This window comes from Onychostoma macrolepis, chromosome 04 (genome assembly GCF_012432095.1).
Source record: "Onychostoma macrolepis isolate SWU-2019 chromosome 04, ASM1243209v1, whole genome shotgun sequence".
Taxonomy (NCBI): Eukaryota; Metazoa; Chordata; class Actinopteri; order Cypriniformes; family Cyprinidae; genus Onychostoma; species Onychostoma macrolepis.
In genome coordinates, this window is record NC_081158.1 from 15,049,230 (window position 1) to 15,072,060 (window position 22,831).

The 22,831-nt window shown below is 38.0% G+C and overlaps 1 protein-coding gene across 3 annotated transcripts in view; it reads left to right on the forward strand.

Annotated features, from left to right (window-relative positions):
- The first annotated feature begins 307 nt into the window (after positions 1 to 307).
- Positions 308 to 22,831, forward strand: part of trim24 (tripartite motif containing 24) — a 30,925-nt gene continuing 8,401 nt past the window's right edge. The window contains exons 1-18 of one of the 3 annotated variants that reach the window (XM_058773848.1): positions 309 to 844; positions 2,617 to 2,735; positions 2,880 to 3,027; positions 3,263 to 3,395; positions 4,389 to 4,505; positions 5,063 to 5,177; positions 5,571 to 5,717; positions 5,940 to 6,054; positions 7,811 to 8,205; positions 8,535 to 8,666; positions 10,016 to 10,130; positions 10,291 to 10,336; positions 11,073 to 11,208; positions 11,420 to 11,640; positions 13,083 to 13,215; positions 13,342 to 13,416; positions 14,273 to 14,419; positions 16,455 to 16,989. In XM_058773848.1, coding sequence (XP_058629831.1) covers positions 592 to 844; positions 2,617 to 2,735; positions 2,880 to 3,027; positions 3,263 to 3,395; positions 4,389 to 4,505; positions 5,063 to 5,177; positions 5,571 to 5,717; positions 5,940 to 6,054; positions 7,811 to 8,205; positions 8,535 to 8,666; positions 10,016 to 10,130; positions 10,291 to 10,336; positions 11,073 to 11,208; positions 11,420 to 11,640; positions 13,083 to 13,215; positions 13,342 to 13,416; positions 14,273 to 14,419; positions 16,455 to 16,787 — 2,880 coding nt within the window. In that variant the 5' untranslated portion in view covers positions 309 to 591 and the 3' untranslated portion in view covers positions 16,788 to 16,989. Of the gene's footprint in view, positions 845 to 2,616; positions 2,736 to 2,879; positions 3,028 to 3,262; positions 3,396 to 4,388; positions 4,506 to 5,062; positions 5,178 to 5,570; positions 5,718 to 5,939; positions 6,055 to 7,810; positions 8,206 to 8,534; positions 8,667 to 10,015; positions 10,131 to 10,290; positions 10,337 to 11,072; positions 11,209 to 11,419; positions 11,641 to 13,082; positions 13,216 to 13,341; positions 13,417 to 14,272; positions 14,420 to 16,454; positions 16,990 to 22,831 lie in introns of those variants that run through there. The other 2 variants (XM_058773849.1, XM_058773850.1) reach the window with 2 other exon arrangements.

Sequence of the window (22,831 nt, forward strand, 5' to 3'; positions counted from 1 at the left end):
GGGTTTTTTTTCGCAATAACGAGAAAGTGTGTCGTTAAAACGATATATTTTCTCGCAATACCGACATATTATGTCACAAAAAATGATATGATAAAAAAGAATAAAACAAAAAATCCAAATGTTTACAAAACAAGAATAAATCACATTTAAACTTTATAGAGCTCACAAACTCGTTGCTTAATTGTATTTATTGCAATAATTTATTTTATAGTACATCTGCGTTTATTAATAAAAGCAGTTTCTTTCGCATTTTACTTGGCGTTTTTCTTTCTTTCTTTTTTTTTTCTCGTGAGATATTTGTCCTCCCTCGGCTGCCGTGGCAACACGTCACAATGGAGGCCGTGCTACGTCATATTTGTGGCCTCATCATCATATGCTTCTGGCAACAACACAGCGGTGCGTTTCATTTTTAAACTTTATTGACGATTAATGAGCGCATAAGCGGTCGGGATTCTCTGCGTTTTGCCCATCATTAGAGCTGTGTAGATGAATTCAGATGTTTACTAAGACCAGCGCGCGGACTGCAGTACAGCAGCAGTTACTGCTGTGAACCTGAGATGTTTCCACCGATGCTCTTCTCGCATTAAAACGATGGATGGAAGTGAGAAGATGGAGTCTGATGATGTGGTGATCATCGTGGAGAACGAGGCGGAAAGTAAGCGTGCTGATGAAGCTCAGGGCAGTGTGAGGATGATGGTGATGGCTCTGATGGACGTGTGTCCCGTGTGTAAGCTCAGCTTCAGCAGCAGAGAGCCCAAACTGCTGCCTTGCTTGCACTCCTTCTGTAAGAGATGCTTACCTGCTCACAACACACCTGCCAGCACCGCCAGCAACGCGCAACAGTGTAAGAGTTCGCTTTCACTTTTACTCATTCACAAGACGCGCTATTCAAATGACTAATCCCAATAAAAGACGAAGAGCTACACTGTACTGAGATACAGTACAAAGTCCCAAAGCTGCTAGAAAAGAACAAGCTAGAACAAAGAAAAGGCCATTTATACATTCATGCTGATCTTCCAATTAAAATGCGGGCAATTAATAATGGTTTTTGAAAGCTGAGTAAATAAGCTTTCCATTGATGTATGGTTTGATAGGACAGGACAATATTTGGCCGAGATACAACTATTTGAATATCTGGAATCTGAGTGTGCAAGTTCCAAATACTGAGAAAATCACCTTTAAAATTGTTCAAATGAAGTTCTTAGCAATGCATATTATTAATCAAAAATGAATTTTTGATATATTTGCGGTAGGAAATTTACAAAATATCCTCATGGAAAATGATCTTTATTTAATATCCTAATGATTTTTGGCATAAAAGAAAAATCGATAATTTTGACCCAGTATTGTTGGCTATTGCTACAAATATACCCGTGCTACTTATGACTGGTTTTGTGGTCCAGGGTCACATATATGAATAAACAACATATGTATGTCAAATTTACGGGTACTGCTTTGTTTGTCATCAGCTATTCAATTATTCAACTAGATTGCCAAAGTTCTAAATAGAATCGTTGATTAAGGATTTTATACACTTTAGACACTTTAGAAATATATAATGCATCCCAATAATGGGGTAAGATGGCCTCTTTGAATAACTTTATATTTTGTGCTTTGGCAAGTGTTTCTATGCATTCATTTTTCTGCACATGCTAAACTTGCATCTAAATATATTACATTATATTAAATATAGCAGTGGTTTTCAAACTTGATCCTGGGGACCCACAGCTCTGCACATTTTGCATGTCTCCCTAATTTACACACCTGATTCAGATCATCAGCTCATTAGGAAAGAGCTCCATGAACTCAAATGAGTGTGTCAGATAAGGGAGACATGCAAAATGTGCAGAGCAGTGGGTCCTGAGGAACAGGATTGAAAATCACTGATATATAGTATACTGTATATCTCAGAATCCGAAAGAGCTTTATTGCCAGGTATGTTTACACATACAAGGAATTTGTTTTGGTAACAGAAGCTTCCACAGCACAAACAGAATGACAGTGACGATACAAGACACAGATAATAATAAAAAAGATAAAAATAGAATAAGTAAATAGAGAATAACAAAACACAAAAAATTGTGTGTACAGGTATGTTATGTACAATTGCAAGGAAATGTAAAACTAGTATGTGTGTTAAATAATTAAATGTATAAATAGTGTTCATGAGATGGATTGCCAATAGTATGTAGTAGAAGATTATCTACTATATACTATTGCACAGTGCACATTTTGATCCGGATGAAATGGAGTTCCATTTTGCACATTCATAATATTTCTTTTTACCTTATTTGGGGGGAAAATGATGAAATCAGTGAAAATACAAAGATTACCATGCCATGTGTTTTAAATAGTTCTTAAAAATAAATAAATAAATTGACAGCCCTAATTAATCTCATAGGTTTCTGTAATTAGTTATGATTATTTGCACCTAACATTAAAATTTGTAATCATGAATATATTTTCATATTAAAAGGACAATTTTTTTTTTTTTATACTGATAATGATTTATTTATTTATTTATTTTTCAGTTTGTAATAATATGTCCTATATCATGCATTCTGGTGACTTGGTATTGAATATGTTTTCCTGCTCTTCTCTTTTGTGTTACATTAGTGAACATGATCCGCTGTCCAGTCTGTCAGCAGGAGTGTATGGATGTTGAGGTCTTGGATAACTTCTTTGTCAAGGATTCTGTGGAAGTGCCGAGCAGCACAATGGAGAAGAGCTGTCAGGTGTGCATTTACTTCTGTCAGTCAGTGTTTATACTACACCTAATGAGATGATGCTCATTAAAGGAACTGTATGTGTCAGACTAGTAAATATAAGAATGAAATAATGTCTCTGATGAAATGCATCTTTGCGTTTTTTGCTCTCAGCTCTGCATGAGTTGTGATGATAACACCGAGGCTAGCGGTTTCTGCGTGGAATGCGCAGAGTTCCTGTGTGTCACCTGCATCGATGCTCATCAGCGCGTGAAGTTCACCAGAGATCATACAGTTCAGCAAATAACCGAAATGTCCTCAGGTTTGACCTTAAACTTTTGTAAATGATATCAGCTTGTGAGAAGTAGGGCAGGGGGTTTGTATATAGTGCAGAGACATTAAGACATTTTTAGGTGTGACTTTAGTCTCCAAATACATTGTGGTTGCACTACTAATTATATTCTTTTACTGCAACTTCTGTAAATTAACTTTGCAAACTTGAGGAGTACATTTCTAAAGTTACACAGATGAACATGAGCTTGTCTTTCTATTTACAGAGGCGATGGGTGCTTCCACACAGAAGCCCGTCTTCTGCGACATCCACAGACAGGAGCCATTGAAGCTATTCTGTGAAACCTGCGATCGCCTCACCTGCAGAGACTGTCAGCTACTCAAACACAAGGACCATAAGTATGGCCCACAATAATGATGGCATTAAAAGAATAAATGTGACTCTGGACCACAAAACCAGTCTTTAAGTGTCAATTTTTCGAAATTGAGATTTATACATCATCTGAAAGCTGAATAAATAAGCTTTCCATTGATGTACGGTTTGTTAGGATCGGACAATATTTGGCCGAGATACAACTATTTGAAAATCTGGAATCTGAGGGTGCAAAAAAATCAAAATATAATATAATATAATATAATATAATTTAAAGTTGTCCAAATGAAGTTCTTAGCAATGCATATTACTAATCAAATTTTTTTTATATTTACGGTAAGAAATTTACAAAATATCTTCATGGAACATGATCTTTACTTAATATCCTAATGATTTTTGGCATAAAAGAAAAATCGATAATTTTGACCCATACAATGTATTTTTGGCTATTGCTACAAATATACCCCAGCGACTTAAGACTGGTTTTGTGGTCCGGGGTCACAAATTAGGAATTCTTATCACACTAGTCTCATATTAACATGTATAATGTTCAAAGGGATAGTTCACCCAAAAATGAATAATCTGTCATTTTACTCTGTATGACTTTCTTCTATGGAACATGAAAGAAGATGATAAATTAGTTTGTGTGTGTGTGTCCTTATAATGAAAGTCAGTGGTTACCAAAACTGTTGGTTTACCAACATTCTTAAAAAGATCTTCATCTGTGTTCCACAAAAAAGGAAGTCATACAAATTTGGGACAATATAAGAGTAAATGATAATAGAATTTTAGTTTTTGGGTGAACTAAATGTTATTTCAGTAAGCATTCAGTAAGTGTAGTAAGCATTCCTTAATTCTTCTGAAACAGTGTGCCTTTTCATGTTTTTCCTGTTCAGTGTCATAGAGTATATAGATGTTCATTGCCCTATAGATGTGAGTTGCTGTAACATGTATGCGAATATCAATGGCATCAGTATTAGTGACTTAACATATAGCTAACAGAGAATTTTTCAATACAGTTACCAATTTCTAGAAGCTGCGTATAAAAACCACAAGGAACATCTGGAAAATATGACCTGCCAACTTCAAGAAAAGAAGAGAGTTATAGAGGACATATCTAATACCATAAACAATGGGTATGTTATATTTATTTATTTATTTTTTATTTTATTTTATTATTAATATTAAAGCAACCTATAACTATTTAAAGCCAGAGTTCCCAACTCGCATTGCATACCTAGATATTAAGTAACTTTGTTATTTCCCCAATGGAATATCTAGAAATGTCAATAAAATCTTAAAATTTCATGGACATTTCTGTAGTACAGTATTTTCGGTTCATGAAGGAACTGTAGGGGGTTCGTGAGTTAATGATAAGCTAATAATTAATTAGATCAGATGTTATATGAAATGTTAACATGAAATCTCAGGGCGGAACTTCAAGTAAATATTTTACATCTAATGGATTCAGGAAACCCTGCTATTGTGAATATACATTTTTCTAGCAATGCTGGACTCCAAGATATTTCACTGGAAGTATTTATTTTTAAATGTAATCAATATTAAAATGACATACCCAGAAATGACAAATGCAGTGGGAAAAGTGTCAAAGTGTGGGAACCCCGTTAAGATGTGTTGTATGTAAAAACACATTTTATTTATTTTTATGGCATATTTTTCCTGTTCTTGTCAGTCTTCAGCAGGTGGATGAAAATCGCAAGACTGTTGCTAATGAGATTAAAAAATCTATCTGCAACCTCATAATGGAGATCAACAGGAAGGGGAAGTTATTGGTCAATCAACTTGAGGTAGTGTCCAGTATTTCATCATCAAGAGAAGTGCTTCCCAACTGGTTATCTTAGGTTTGTTATGGGTTACGTACAGCAAGGAAAAACAAAACTAAATGCTAGTTGTAAAACCTAAATAATAGAGCATAATTGACCAAGTAAAATATAGGCATCCTCACAAACAATAAAAACCACCACAAAGTAGAAGAAAATACCAGCTAGTCTACATTAAATAGGCTTGACTTGCAGCAAAACACATGCTATCAGTACAAAATACAATTTAAGTACACTTTTTTGGTTACCATTTGATGTCTAATGTAAAATCTTTGTGCTGGAGCTAAACCAGTTGAGAAGCACCGCAGTCAAATTTGATCGTTGTGAATTGTGTGAGGTTACATAAGCATGTTTATTTAGGCAATCACAAAGGACCATGAAACCCTCCTGAAAAAGCAACAACAGGATGTGACATCACTCTCCACACATCTTGATCATGTGATCAACTTCACAAAATGGGCCACAGCCAGTAACAGTGGAACAGCCCTCTTGTACTGCAAGCGGCTGGTAAGTGTCTTTCTACTATCAACGAAACGTAAAAATTTTGCATCTCTTCCATGTGATTATTATTATTATTATATATTTTCTTTAATCTAAATTTTGCAAGATGTGTACAATGGTCTTGGTTAACTCAAATAATTACAATTAGATGAAATTATGTTGAATGTACTAATTGTGTTCAGCCTGCTGTTTGGCTGATGGTCTCTCACCTTCCTTTTGTCATCTCAGATAACTTGTCAAATCCAGTACCTCATGCGAGCAAAGTGCAACATCTCATATGTTCCCCAGAGTTTGGTTCGGTTCCAAAGTCGATCTGCTTTTTGGGCCTCAAATGTGGATCTTGGTAAGATTCTTACAAAAACTGGTTTTCAACGAGTGATGTTTAAAACTGGGAAAAAAATGAAGACCTCAAAAATGCCAACCTTTATTAATTGTCAGATGTGGGCTAAATTATAGATTTTGAAAATTGCTTTTTTTTCTTGAATTTTTACATTGGTTTTAATTTTTTTTTTTTTGACAAACTTTTAAATAATGAAAATATAAATTTGAACCCCCTGTCAGTTTTTACTGTTTTCTTGAATAATGAAAAAGGAACATTATAGTCTTTATTTTTGTCACATGGCTTGTATTGTTCTTTAAAGTTTCTTTTTGTTGCGAAAATACTTATTAAACAATATTTTAAAAATAATTACTATGCTTTAAAACACCAGCTAAATAAAAAAAAAAAAAAGAGGTAAAACGTACCATTTACTATTCACAAATACTTTAACCAATTACTTCAATCAGTCACAGTGCTGTTAACGATTGCAAAGTAATGATCTCTTTGAGCAACTTCAGACGGGTTTCCGATCTAAACAGTACGGAAACGGCTCTTGTTAAAGTTACAAATTATCTTATCCTTGCAGCTTATTCTGATCTTATGTCTATGTCTGATCTTATTCTTCTAGATAATTAGTGCTGCCTTTGATGCCATTAGTCATTCAGTTTTACTGAAACGTTTGGCTTGTATTGGTGTAGCTGATGATGCCCTTTGGTTTTCATCTTATTTAAGTAATAGGAAGCAGTTTGTTCAGATCAAGAATGCTCAGTCAGAGCCTGTTACAGTTACTCAAGGTGTTCCACAGGGGTCAGTATTGGGTCTGCTTCACTTCATAATCAGGCTCCTGTTTATCTTTTAAATCATCTTCAGTTGTACAATCCTTCACGTTCTTTGAGATCATCCTCTGCAGAGTTATTGAGAGTTCCAAATTTCAAGTTGAGTTCCTTTGGCAGTAGGGCTTTTAGTTGTGTGTTGCTAAAATTACGGAATTCTTTGCCACTCTACATTTGTCAGCTGGATTTAAAGCTCAGATTAAAACCTGTCTGTTTAGAATAGCTTTTAGTGATTTGATTGTTTGAGTGTTTTGTAAATCTTTTTTATTTTATTTTGTATTGTTTTATATTTTATTGCTTTTCTTTTATAATGTACAGTGTCCTTGAGTGTCTTGAAAGGCACCTAAAATTAAAGGTATTACTATTATTAATATTATTATTTACTAATTCATTCACTTGTTATATTTACTCATTTGTTCACTCATTTTAGTAAACCATGGCCACATTTATACAAATTTATTCCCTCTTTTTGATTTAATTAAAACGAGGGAGAGAATTAGTAATTGTTGCCAAGAATAAAAGTTCTGGCTACGGACAAAAAGAAGAGTTTATGAATTAGTATTTTGCTGTTTATGGATTAGAAATTCAGGACTTCGTATTGGCTATTTTAGTAGCATGAAAAACAAAATGGTTATTTAAACTGAGAATGAATTTATTTTAAGAGAGTGCAAAGAAGCAGTTCATGATTTCATCTTGGTGTGAGTTCTACACTATTGCAACATTGCATCTGCACTTTGTTGATGGCTCTGGCTTGTGCTGCCACATGGACAACAGCACATGCACAACTGATTCCAGCACTTGAAAACAAAGGTCCACTAAGTAGTGTGCACGTGTCAAATATGTCCATTGTCAATGGAGTGCACTTTCAATGACTTGCGTGTGTAAAGAGATCAATTCTTGCAAATGTACAATTTATCAACTGGAAATATTCTTGAATCTTTTCTCAGGTTCTTTAGTCGTAGAGAAAACTCCAGTGCGTCATCCCAGCGGTCCACAGCCATTTCCTTTCCAGCAAATGAACCCAGGCCCCAGACCTGACGGTCTTCAGGCAGGTTACCCGAGCTCCCAGTCCCAACAGCTGCAGCAGCAGCAGCAGCAGCGGCAAAGCACATTAGCCCAGTTGCAGATGCAGGTGGAGAAACTCTCCCAGCACACCAACCGCCACCAACCGCCCAACCAGTGGTCATGGTACCACGGAATGCGCTTACCAGGGCCACCTCCACATAGACCCATGCAGGGTGGATCACCCTCTCAGGCATTATCCAGCATGCCTCAACATGGGCGTCGATATGGTGCACGGAGCCCACCACCTATGCTTCAGCCCACTAACCTACCTCCACAGGTGAAATGTGTTTTAATATTACAGAAAGTTAGAATAATTTCTGAAGGATCATGTGACCGTAAAGGCTGCATGAAATTTGGCTTTGCTACCACTGGAAGAAATTACATTTTTAAATATTTTAAAATGGAAACAGTTCTTTTCAATTATAGTGACATTTCACAATATTATGTTTTTTACTGTGTTTTTTTTTTTAATCAAATAAATGCAGCCTTGATGAGGCTTGGTCAATTATTCCTTTTGACTGGTAGTGTACATGTTAATGTAATGTTCATTAATGAATGGAAGAACAATTGTGTAATTCTAAACTTGCTGGTTTTTCTTTCTTAAAGACTTTGAGGGGTCTTATCAGCAATCCCACCTACCCTCCTAAACCGATGGAGGTGCTGCCAAGAACCCGCTATCCGCACAATGCTGCTTTCTCCAGTGGAGCTTCACTTCCCACTTCACAGATGCTCAATCAGGTGAGTGTGCTGGACATCACGTTATCAACATTGGGTGAAAACTGTGCCTGCTTGACAGGTTAACAAAAAATGTATCTGTTATAAAAACTATCAATTTTTGAGTGAATTTTGACTAAACACCTTGAGTCTTAAGTATAAGTGTGCAGTTTTGTAGTGGATCTCATTTGATAGTGGATTATAGGTAGTTTACATGACGAAAGCAGATACTTAAACTATATTAATAAAATTGAGTTTTTATGATCTCATATGAATCGAGAGGCTACATGGAAGATTTGGAATTATTCAATCACACAACATGGTTACAGCTTATAGTTTGACAAAGCAATTTGTATAAAATATGCATCATAATGTTAGTTTAAGTACAAATATTATAGTGTTTAGTTGGCGAGAGTCGATGACATGCATAAGATCTCGTCAGTAAAGTTGGTTCTTGATTAGCGGTAAATCTCCATCACCTGTTTTCAAATGGAGCTGCAGGTGATGAAAACAGGTGATGGAGATTTACCGCTAATCAAGGAACTGGCTTTACTGACGAGATGCGCATGCATGTCGCATGCGATATATCGCCCAGCCCTAGTACTAGTGCCTCAATATAATTAAGTTACAGTATGATTAAGAAAGCAATATTTCTAAATATGTTGCTGTGTCTTAATCATGTTCAATTGAATAATAATTATAAAATAATAATCTTTAAAAATAAACATCTTATTCTTAAATAATATTCAGGTTGGCTTAATATTATATTTATATTTTGTTTTCATATATTTTTATTCATCACATTCCACATGTTCTCAAGCCTTAAGAGAAGTAATGTTTGTTTGCTTAATACAATTTGTATTAAGTTTGAAAAAACAGATAATTAAATTATTGCAACTATTTGTAGAACAATCAATCAGACAAGATTTCATTGTGACAACTGTAACAGATTTAACAGCAGTGTCAGATTTAATGGAAAAAAATTACAGATTTTTACGTGTAGACCAGAAAGAAAAACATATGGAGATGTTTATTCATTTATTTTTTTGTCAACCACCCATATATAGTATAAATGGCATTGGCCTATGAAAAAAGTTACTGACTATTAAAAAATGTTTGCACTCCACATACATGTACACTGCTGGTCAAAAGTTTGGAATAAGTTTAGAATGTTTTTGTCTGCATTTATTTGATCCAAAATTCAGTAAAAGCAGTAGTATTGTGAAATAATGTTCTGTGTAAATATATTTTATAATGGAATCAATTTCAGTGATGGTAAAGGTTTTTTATTGTTTTTGTTTTTTTTTCCAGCAGCTATTACTACAGTCTCATTTGTAATATACATATGCAAAATTCTGTTTGCACTTTTTAAGCAGAACATGCAGGTAACTTCATACCTGAACAGGAGATTTGAACCCAGCATGCAGCTGTCTGCTCAGAGGCCCAGTTATCAAGCCAGTCACCTATCCACACCTACAGAGCGAACTGGTACGCTGCTTCAGCAAAAACTAATATCTGGTATTGGTAACCACCTTGACTTGTCTTGTTGATTGGAGACATAAATGCTTGCTGCCTAGTTCATGTTCTGTTATCAAATGCTTTGTTTTATACAGTACTGAATATTGTCTTGATTTTATTGAACTTCTAGTACAAGGAAGACAAATGTCTGTCACATCATCAGAACCAAAGACCAGGTAAATATTCTTCTAATATTCTTCTGTTTTGAGTTCTTTTAAGTCATTATGTGTTTTGTTTTCTGTAGTTAATTCATACAGAAATGCCTTACATACAACAAACTTTGCTTTGTATAGATTTAAGATTAAAATGTGAAAATGTCTTCTCAACTTGCACTGATGCAACAGAATGGCCAGCATTCGAAACGTAACCAATTGGGATGTCATTGTCATTGCATACTGATTTAGGATTGATCTTCTTTCTTGCATTTACCTGTATATTGAATTATTTTAACCATCTGTAGACCAAGTCAAGGATGTAAATGAGAGGTGATGAAAGTGTAGATAATTGTTTCTTTGGCAGAAAAGTCTGCAACATTTAATCACTCCCATTAAATTAATGAAGATTACTTTTAGAACATTTTTTTCGCTGAATGACTCTCCAAATAAGGAAAATAAAATAGAAAGATTGATTATAGCTGTTAGAAGAAAGGCTTTTTCAGATATTCTAACCAGATTTTTGTTTTTAAATATAACACCAAGCTAATATAACACAGTGTTGTACATTTACATAATTCTTTTTAAAATAAACATTTATTTATTTTATTTTTATTTTTTTGAAATGGATTTCAATTGGTAATAATGGAAACATGCCATCACCGTGTGAAAATGTTCCATTATTTTACTGCCTTGCTGTTTCCTTCACAAAATGCACATCTAATCATTTTGTTGTTTGCATCTTTTATTTTTTCCTAAGTTCTGGCTCCTGGAAGCGTGTAGAAGCCCCCCAGAGTGGCCCATCAAACCCCTCCACCAAGAGGAGACGCAGGTCATCTCCAGGGCCGGTCATTGTCATCAAAGATGAACCAGAGGATGATGATGAAGTTCATTTTGTAAGATTTTACTCATTCTGCACCAGATCAGAGATGGAATAGATTTGATCATCAGATTTATTCTGATTTGACATCAAAGACCACAAAATTCACTGTTTTTGTCCCCCGTTTTTAAGAGTATATTTAGCAAATTCATGTATTTTGTCAGGTACACACAAATCACAGTTTTTCACAATTTTTTAATTTTTTTTAATTTTGTGTGTTACTGTAGGTAAACACCAGTGCTAAAGCCAGTCTTCCAGACAGCACAGGCGTTCAGTCTCAAACGCCACAAGGTGAGCAGCAATCAGAGAAGACCCCAGAAGCAGATGAAGACCCCAATGAAGACTGGTGCGCGGTGTGCCAGAACGGAGGAGAACTGCTCTGCTGTGACAAATGTCCCAAAGTCTTCCATCTTAGCTGCCATATTCCCACATTAACTGCCTCTCCAAGGTATCAGATTAATCAAATAATCATTACTCTAGTCTTCAATGTCACATGCTGATTTGGTACTCAAGAAATGTTTCTTATTTTGAATGTTGAAAACAGTTTTTTCTGCTTAATATTTTTGTGAAAACCGTGATACACTACCATTCAAACGTTTGTGGTAAGTAGGTGACAGTAAAGACATTTGACGTTACAAAATATTTGTATTTTAAATAAATGCTGTTGTTTACCATTTCTATTCACCACCGAATCCTAAAGAATTATGATTTCCACTAAGATATTAAGAAGCAAAACTGTTTTCAACATTTGTTGCATTTATCCCAAAGTAAGGCATGACAATATCTTAGGGATGTAACGTCAAAATCTCACGATACGATAATATCGCCATATGAAGTCCACAATACGATATTTATTGTGATATTTAAAATAAAAAGACAAATGAAGAATTAGAATAATTTAACTTTAAAATTGACAAATTTTTTTCTATCTAATGCACTTTGAGAGTTCAAAATTAAGAGCTCCAACCCATGTTCTTAACTAAGAAAACCTAAGTCAGAAAAAGTCAGTGAATTTACTTGTACCTGAACTTTAAAGGGGACTCAACCCTGTTTTTATTTGTGATATACAGTCTGTCTAAATTACATTCTCTGTTATTATTATATTCTAATTTGTTTGGCTTCCTAAAACACCAATGACAGTAATAGCCATATACTGTAAAACAATTGCACTGTAAAATAAATGAAATTTAATATGAATATTTCATAGGTATATTATTTTTGCTCTACAGTAGGAAAATTACAATACTACTTTCCTAATTTCTACACTTGAAAGAGATATTTTGAATTTGGATTGCATTTAAACCGCTAGCTGTCAGCAATTCATACTGCACTTTTAAGCTTCTATTTTGACGAAAACAGCAGTAAAGCTTTTATTTTGAAGAAAAACTCCAGCTTCAGTGAAAACATTCTAACAAAAACACGTCTCACTACAAATCTAATGAAATACTGTAATCATCTGCTGCGTAAATGAAGCCTAACTGATAGCTGTCGAGTTCCCAAACGTGTGCTAAACTCACAGCGCGTGCAATAAACGAGTTCACTGCTTTCATTCACTGTGAACCGAGCCGTTCTGAGGCGCGGAGACACCGGATCACGAGCTGATCACCTCAAAAATGTTAAAAACTACACTTTTTGTCCGGAAGACCTATTGTTTCATATCGTCATGTGACCACGATAATATCAAGACAGTTTTGCTATCATGATATTGATAATATCGTTACATCCCTACAATATCGTTTTTCATTTAAAAACATTTTATTTCATGTTAAATTTTCAACAAAGATTGAGAATGGTCACCCTTTTGCTAATATGCAACAGATGTGGTTGTAGTTTTCTTCTATTAATTCTACTGTAGTTATGTATGTGTGTTGTGTTTGTGTGTATCTGTAGTGGTGAGTGGTATTGTACGTTCTGCCGTGACCTTACCTCACCTGAAATGGAGTATAATGTCAGTGGTAGCGGAGAATCGAACAATGTCAAGCAGGATCCAGATTCTGAGGCTTTCACTCCTGTGGATAAAAGAGTATGAACCGATTTCAATTAGTTATGCTTTATTTTAGATGTCACTTTAGAGCTGTTACATTTTTAAAAATTGTTTTACATTCCGAATATCTTTTAAAATGGCTGCAATTATTTGGTGTTCATGCAGAAATGTGAGCGACTGCTGCTTCGTCTTTACTGCAATGAGCTCAGCACGGATTTTCAGGAGCCTGTAACACCATCGGTAAGATCTTTCATCTCACATGGCTTTCTAGATCATGAACTACATTTATTTTCATTGAGGAAATGATACAAAAATATTTTAAACACAATGTATGGGTCAAATTTTGATCCCCAAAAAAAAACAACAGTAACTGCGTCCCAAATGACGCACTATACGCTATGCACTTATACACTATGTACTTATGCACTATATACTCAATTATTTTGTCATTAATAATTGGAGGCTGATAGCCCCTCCCACTTCGCAACGTAATTAAAGCTGCGACAGTTGAGTGTATAAAGTGTCCAATATTCCACACTTAATTTTTTCGGTTATTTAAGTGCATCATTCGGGTATTTAAATGCACTTTTATAAATAGTGCAACTACTCGCACTATTTATACTACAAAACGTCATAGAAAAGAGCATAAGTACGCGATTTGGGATGCACCTAGTATTTTGCATAAAGAAAATTAAGGTAATCTAGCATTTTTGCATGGTGACATTAATTTAATGATAATTGAGTATAATAGGAAATCTTAAATTAACTAATAAAGTAATGGGAAACATTACATGTTAAAATATTTATACATTGAGTAGTATTTTTACTGCCTTCAGTTAATGCTGATTTAAATAAAAACTGAATTAAAAATATGCAAATCATTGTGTTTGGAAAGGTATTGAGATTTTTTTTTCATTACAGAAATGAGAATTTGGAAAGTAAAATGTGCTTAATTGTCATAAATGATAGTTTTTTCTTCGGATTTTGGGGTGACCCAGATATACTCACTAGGGTTTGGATCAAAGCTTTAGTTTTTTTCATTTATTAATATAGACTGTTTTCTGTTCCGTCCCTTGTTCACACTTCAAATTTGTAGTCGATGCCAGAGTACAGTGAGATAATAAAGATGCCAATGGACCTGTCAGTGATTAGAAGCAAACTGGAGGACAGCAATTACAAGAGCACTGAGGACTTTGTTGAGGATGTCAGGCTGATTTTCAAAAACTGTGCAACTTTCCACAAGGTATGTGGCCACACATTGATTTACAATATTATTTTCAAGATTTAAGGGATGATTCTTCAATTAGGGGAACTTTCTGTCTCTTAAGTTGGTTTTAAGAACAAAAGCATAAAAATAGTTTTATTAGATAAAACATGTAAAGCTATGTATAATGTTTCATTTTTTATTTATTCATTTATTTAGGGCTTGTTGCCAACCTTTTTAAACCTTCCCTCTATAATGAAGTTTTAAATTCACAAAACTTCTACTTTTAATTTTTCATCAAACATCTAATCTTTTTTTCTTTTCCAGTTAATTTGGTATTTGTGTACAATTTTATTTTTTTAAATAATCACCATCCACAAGACTGGTATCATTACCATTACATTCAGTTCAGTAAGTAGTTTATAGGTTAATTCACTGCTAGATAATGTGTTGTGTTAAAGTCGGCATGAAATCAAAATTTACAATTCTTATTTTTTGATGGAATACTGTAGTGTTTATTATAAAGAATTCATCCGTGCACTTCATTATTTAAAAAAAAAAAATTAATGTGCCCTCGTAATCTTTAATCAAAAACATTAACCTCCCCCTCAAAAGGACTCATCTACTCTTCCGGTCACGAGTGATGGCGCAAGGGGGCGGAGCTAGTGATGTGAGGGGTAAACGCTGGGATAAACGACGGGAAAAGCTGAAGCTGATGCTTCACTTTATAGCACTGACACCAGTCATGAGGGAGTATGTTACCCTTGAACACTGAAAAGATATTAGGATATTACGACAACATTACTCTTAGGACATCGCAAACTAATTTGTTTCATGAATATGACTTAACCTGATGGAGGATGCGCTCATATTCAGGCAGTCTCTCTCACTCTCTCGTGCGCGCTGTTTTGGCATGTTTTGTGCTGTTGATCGTGGTCGTCATCCCTAATAAATAGCTCATTTATTCATGCTTGGGTGTCGGCGGTGAATCCAGTGGCGAGAAATCCCCCACCACTAACTGCAAACTGGCATTTCAGATCTGCCTCCATTTTGTTAGTAACACCCCAACTTCCAACGATCCAATCAATTCTCGAAGGACGAAATCAAGTCCCGCCCTCTCATTTCAGATGCCGTTTCACTCGGATATACGTCACAGTAGAGGAAAAAAGACAGTCGTAACTTCCGTTTCATGCCGACTTTAAAGGGATAGTTCACCCAAAAATGAAAATTTGATGTTTATCTGCTTACCCCCAGGGCATCCAAGATGTAGGTGACCACCTTCAGTAGAACACAAACGAAGATTTTTAACTCAAACCGTTGCAGTCTGTCAGTCCTATAATGTCAGTCAATGGTTCCCAAGGCTTTGAGAGAAAAAAAAAAACATACACAAAACCGAATTAAACCCTGTGGCTCGTGACGTTACATTTAGGTCTTTAGACACGAAACGATCGGTCTGTGCAAGAAACTGAACAGTATTTATATCGTGTTTTTTTTATTTTTTTTTTATTTATTTTTTTTTAACCTCTGATCTGCCACCCAGTCCAACTGTCCTGAGTGCGTTCCCTCAACAGTCGACGCGTTGTTGTCGTCGTCGTCTTGCTTTACGGCAGATCGCAGATTATAAGTGCATTACCGCCACCTATCTCTCAAATGGACCATTGACACACTATCTACAATCTCAATTAGGAATGTCAATGGTTTATTTGAGAAATAGGTGGCGGTAATGCACTTATAATCTGCGATCTGCCTTAAAGCAAGAGTTTGAGTTCATCTTCGTTTGTGTTCTACTGATCTTGGATGCCCTTGGGCTAAGCAGATAAAAATCAAATTTTAATTTTTGGGTGAACTATCCCTTTAACCAAAACCTGTTCGAAGGTTGTGATAAATGTTTTAACATCGTTTAAAGGGTTAGTTCATCCAAAAAAATCTGTAATTTACTTAACCTCAGTTGTTTCAAACCTATATGAATTTCTTTTGTTGAGCACAAAATAACTGTGGTACAAACAGTGGCACAGCTTGACTGAGGCATATCACACATGTAATGTGTAATGTTGTGTATGCATGTTGTTTGTAGGAAGACACTGAGATGGCCAATGTGGGTGCTAATCTGGAGAGTTACTTTGAGGAACAGCTGAAACCCTTGTATCCAGACCGGACATTTCCTGGCGTGAAAGAGGAGAGCGTTGCTTCTTTGTGTCCTGATGATACAAGTCCCTTGTCAAAGACGCCTCCACAAGACACTTCCCCTGCTGAAGAGATTGTGAAACCCTCCGGTGAAGGTCTCCCTCAGGGGGAACCGCACACTAAAGACATTGAGAAGAAGCCAGAGAACTTAAGCTCTCCTGCAGGATCCAGTCCTGCAGATGCTGAAACGGACAGTAAAGCAACTAAAGATCCAACTTCCTGAAAGAATCTTCCTTGTTCATCCTCTAAAGACTGGATGGTGACATGCACTTTCCTAGAGTGTGAAACCTCTGGTTCAACTGCAATAATTATACTGTACATTTTAATTGTTTTAAGCATTTGAATAATAGACAGTTTGACCACTAAAGATGTAATATAACGATGCAATGTGGAATATAGGCATAATAAATACCTATATAAATACATCTGAAAGATGCCTGTTTGAATTTTCATTTTATTCATGTGCTGAAATGAAAGATGACAAATTACATAGTTGACTTTTAAATTATAATTCACTCGGGGGAAAAAAATGTATATTTAGTTTTAGTTATTTTCGGTCAATCACAAAAGTAGACATTTCACTAAACGACTCACTGTTTTGTGCTTTAAACATCACACGCTAGCAACATACTATTGCATGTTAAGTCACCTTTCACAAACTAATTGCAAATGTTCTCTTGAAAGAGCCTGTTAAATGTAATTTACAAATAATTGAATACCATTAGATATGAAGTATCTGTATAATTTCTGTTCTTTCATTAATTTATGGTGCTTTTTTTGTGTTTTTAGACAGGGCTTGGCTATAGGACAATTTGACAATGAACTATTACTCTTTCTTGTAGATTACATGCGTATTTATTACATTACATTAAATATATTAAAATTTAACCTACATTATAAAAGTCACTCAAGGTAAAACCACACTTGTTTGTGGGTTCAACAAATGAATGCCTTCTAGACGTGTACATCACCAAATGTTTTGAAACCCACCGACTCCTCATGTTGGCCATCATGCTCCACCTCTGACTCTGGTCACTCTTTTGCCTTCCTACCCTTCCACCTCAAATCCTTACTCGCCTTCTTCCTGGCTGTTGACCCTGTTTGTTTCCTAATTCATCTTCCATTGTCAGAATGTGCTCTATATTTTTTAACCCAAAGCAACTGAAAAAAACTGTAAATTCCCAAAAATCATTGAGTGGAATATATAGTAAACTTTAGGGAATAGTGAATGAGGGTAAACATTTCGGTTTCGCTTTATTTTGATGGTCCTTTTACACGTTCTGTTGACTAAGTAATGTTGCACCTACATACAGTGCTGCCCACTAATATTGGCACCCTTAGTAAATATGAGCAAAGGCGGCTGTAAAAACAAATCTGCATTATTTTTCTTTTTGATCTTTCATTCAAAAAATTCACAAAATTCTAAGCGTTCATAGAAGTAAAACAATTTAAAGTGGGGGGAAGCTCACATTATGAAATAAATGTTTTTCTCCAATGCATGTTAGCTACCATTATAGGCACCCCTAGACATTCTTATGGGTAAAATATCTCTGAAGTATATTCCTATTCATGTTTACATTTTTTTAGCACACCAGGGTGATTATTAACATGAAATTGTCCAGCCACGACCTCCTGTTGCGCAGGATTATAAATATGAGGAACACAAAGGCCAAATTCCCTTAATCATCCATCACAAGGAGTAAAACCAAAGAATATAGTTCTGATGTGCAGAACCAGATTGATGAGCTTCACAAAATAGAAAGCGGCTGTAAGAAAAGAGCTAAAGCATTGAAAATCCCCATTTCCACCATCAGGGTAATAATTAAGAGGCTCCAATCAACTAAAGATGTTACAAATTTGCCTGGAAGAGGACGTGTGTCTATATCGTCCTAATGCACGGTGAGGAGGAGAGTTTGAGTGGCCAAGGATTGCAGAGATTGAGTCTTGGGATCAGAAAGCCTAAAAAATATATCAAAATAAATATATCAAACAGCCCCTACATCACCACATGTTGTTCAAATGGGTTTCATGAAAAAAACTCCTGGCTCCATATTCAATTGTCAGACAGGACTGTAACTTCAAATGGCACTGGCTTCTATGGTCAGATGAAACTAAAAAAGAGCTTTTTGGCAGCAAACACTCAAGATGGGTTTGGTGCAAACAGGGATAAAAAGTACCCCATGTCTACGTTAAAATATACTGCTGGATCTATAATGTTGTGGACCTGTTTTTCTGCCAGAGGTCCTGAACGTCTTGTTCAGATACATGGCATCGTGGATTCTCTCAAATACCAACAGATAAAAAATCTAAACCTGACTGCCTCTGTCTTGATGGAAGATCCAAGCATGGTCCATTATAAGATTTCTAACAATGATCCAAAACAAACATCAAAATCAACACAAAAATGTGTCATTGAGCACAAAATAAAGCGTCTGCCATGGCTGTCTCAGTTCCCTGACCTGAACCCTATAGAAAATGAGTGGGGTGAACTGAAGAGAAGCTGTGAATTTGAAGGATCTGGAGAGACTCTGGATGAAGGAATGGTCTGTGATCTCTTATCAGGTGTTCTATTTCATCTCAGTCAACACGCCACAGTATGGGTCAGCCTCGCTAAGGATGAGCTGTCAGGAGACGATATATCAAATTAACCACGCCCCGCTTGCAATCACCTCCTATAAATACAGGTGTTAATCAGCCGGCCCTTTCTCTTTTTTGCCTCCTGGCTAACGATTGAGTTGGTAAAGACGGTGAGATTTGCTTTCTTTATTACTTAAAGTAACTGGCTGACGGGAACCTCTTTGCCTGTGAGGGTGAAAGTTACCGCGTTGCCGCGTGCTGTTTGTGAAGGAGCCTCTTAACCTAGAGGATTAAGGCTACAGTGTTACTTCTGTTGTAAAGCCAAAGAAACCTCTTTGTCTGTGAAGACAAAAGCTAGCTGAGCTGTTTTTCACTTCCCTATTTAAGATGCAAGAGGAAGACAACATTGGTTTCCCAGCAGAGATCCCTGCAGGACAAGTACGTCAGCCTGAGCAGAATCTTCAAGAAGAAGGTGTCAGGCGTAAGCACTCTCGCAAGCGCAAGCATGTAGAAGTGGATCATCTTCAGAGACAGATGCAAGGAATGCAAGAGACTCTGAATAATTTGTTACAGGCACAACAGTGGCCGGTGGGGCCTCCAGGCCCTGGGGAACTGGTGCAAAAACAGCCATGCCGCCACCCAGATGAGATATCTGTGATAGCATCTGGAGTGTTTGGAAGGGAAGGCAATTCTATGCCATCAGATCAAGAGGACATCTCTGATTCAGAAATGGATTACTCTTCTCAGGCTTCGGATCCTGTTCCTTTGGATCCATCAGATAAGGCGGTGATTGCTAGAGCAGCAGAACGGGCGAACCTGGCTTCACAACCTGCCTCAACATCAACTTCGGTGTTTGATAGAGGCTCTCAGCGCCGAAAATCGGAAGGTTTGCCTATACTTCCAGACTTTGTGACAGAGTTGCATTCTTCATGGAAGGTTCCAGGTTCCACTGCCCTCCCTAAGACACAGCTGGGCAACCTGGCAGGGGCGGCAGCCACGGCTTGCTTCAGCTCCCCAGATTGGGCCCACATTTGCTATGTTGGCAGGAGCAACCACCGGGCTGGCAAAGATGCTATACACCCTAACAAGTATTGTAGGTTAGTTGACAGTCAGCTAAAAAGAACATATCATGCCTCTGCCTTGTCTGCAAGACTGGCATGCACCAATTCCCTCCTGTTGGTTTATTTAGAGGGTATACTACAGGATTTGTCCTCTACCTTGACGAGTGAAGACATTCCAGAAGCATTACGGGTGATTGACATGCTGATCCGAGGAACAAGTGCACATGCCCAAGCTCTGGGACAATCGATGGCCAGTGCGGTTCAAGCGTCGTCAAGTATGGCTGTCCCAGGCCAATCTTTTGGACCAAGACTGCATGGCAGTCATAGCAGCTCCATTGATCCCTGGTGAGGTCTTTGGGCCCCCTTCAGAGGCAGCACTGGAGCAGTCCCGTAAGACAAGAGAGTTGACACGCTCTGTGCGTCTGGCACCAGTTATTCGTGGGCCGCGGACATCAGCGGGGAGCAGTAGCTGGACTCGGCCGGAATCGTTAACCCAGGCCTACCCAGGGCAGCGGAGAACTGCTGGCCAAGGGGCTCTAGGGGGACCAGGCCAAGGAGCTCGACAGTCCTTTCGTAGGGGCAGACAAGCAGAGTCTTCTATCACACGGATGTCAGGCGGAAGAAATCGTCGCTGACAATCAGTCACACACTTTTCCAGTCAACAGCTCCTCCACTGGCGCCAATGCACCCAATGTCCATGGGTGCTAAGCACCTTGGAGTTCGGATACAGGCTCCAGTTCAGGTCAAAACCGCCAAAGTTTCAAGGGATTGTCCCTACTGTTCTGGGAGACGAGAACCAGTGCAAGTCTCTCACAGCAGAGGTATCGGTCCTTTTAGGAAAGGGAGCAATAACACACCTGCCCTTGGGAACAATGGGGCAGGGGTTTTATTCCACCTATTTCCTGATTCCGAAAAAGGATGGGGGTCTTCGTCCCAACCTCAATCTCAAGGGATTCAACCGTCATTTGAAACGACTGCCTTTCCATATGCTCAACATATCAACCCTTTTAACCTTCATCAGGCAAGGGGATTGGTTCACAACAGTGGACCTCCAGGATGCTTACTTTCATATCCCGATTCACAGGAACCACAGGAAGTATCTAAGGTTCTACTTTCAGGGCAACGCATACGAGTACAATGTTCTCCCTTCGGTCTGTCATTGGCCCCTCGCACCTTTACAAAATGTATGGATGCAGCGCTCATCCCACTTCGTCAGGGTATACGATAGCAAACTACCTGGACGATTGGCTAATTTGTTCCCCTACAGAACAGCAGGCCAGGAACAACACAAAGGTTGTCCTAACCCATTTACAGAACTTGGGGCTGAAGCTGAACAGCAAGAAGAGTTGTCTCATCCCCACCAAGGCAGTGACATACCTAGGGTTGACCTTGGATTCAACAACGATGAGAGCATCTCTGACCCCTCAAAGGCAATTAGTGTTGGAAGAATGTCTATCCCAGCTCCTCTGGAAGGAGCAGGTTACAGTGAAGTTTGGTCGGAGGCTGCTTGGCCTGTTGGCAGCAGCCAGTCAGGTAGTACCATTAGGATTGCTTCACATGCGCCCTCTGCAGCTATGGTTAGCAAAATACAAAGTGAGTCCATACGAGAATGGACAGCGACTGATCCCAAGGAACAGGGATTGTCTTCCAACAGTCCAGTGGTGGCTCTTGACTCCAGGCCTAAAGGAAGGAGTCACACTGGGCCCTTTATGTTTAAGGGAAATGATAACAACAGATGCATCACTGGAGGGCTGGGGTGCTGTCTGGCGAGGCAATCCAGCACAAGGACAATGGGATGCCTCGTGGAGGAGCACACATAAATCTGCTGGAACTGGAGGCAGTATTTCGGCCCTGATCCATTTTCGGCCTCGGCTTCAGGAGAAGCATGTCATTGTTCGCTCAGACAGTACCACAGTAGTGTCATATATAAACCATCAGGGCGGGTTACGTTCAACGTCCCTTTACAGGAGAACTCGGGACCTTCTGTTATGGGCACATGCTCAGGGGGTGTCCCTGAGGGCCTTACACCTCCCGGGAGAGGACAATGTAGCAGCCGACCTTTTGTCCAGGGGGGGCCCCAGGCCAGGGGAATGGCGACTACATCCGGCAGTGGTGCAGGAGATCTGGTCTCGGTTCGGGGTGGCTCAGGTGGATCTCTTTGCCTCACTGGAAACCACACATTGTCCCCTGTGGTATTCAATAGTGGGCCCCAAGGGGTCACTAGGGGTGGATGCTCTGGCAAACAAATGGCCTCCAAGGCTCCTGTATGCATTCCTCCATTCCCTCTTCTGCCAGTGGTCCTAGCCAAAGTAAGGATCTTAAAGGCCAAAGTCCTGCTGGTGGCACCAGATTGGCCCCAGCAAGCATGGATGCCGGATTTGGTAGCATTACAGAGGGGACCGCCATGGCGTCTCCCAGTCAGGAAGAATATGCTGTCTCAGGCCCAAGGGAAACTCTGGCACCCAAATCCAGGGAAGTACAATCTGCACGTCTGGCCACTAGATGGGAGTCTTCCAGAGCTCTGGGAGGCGGTTCTAACAACATTGCAGGCAGCAAAGCCCCATCTACAAGGAGACTGTATGCTGCTCGATGGGAAAGGTTCTCTCAATGGTGTCATTCCAAGGAATGG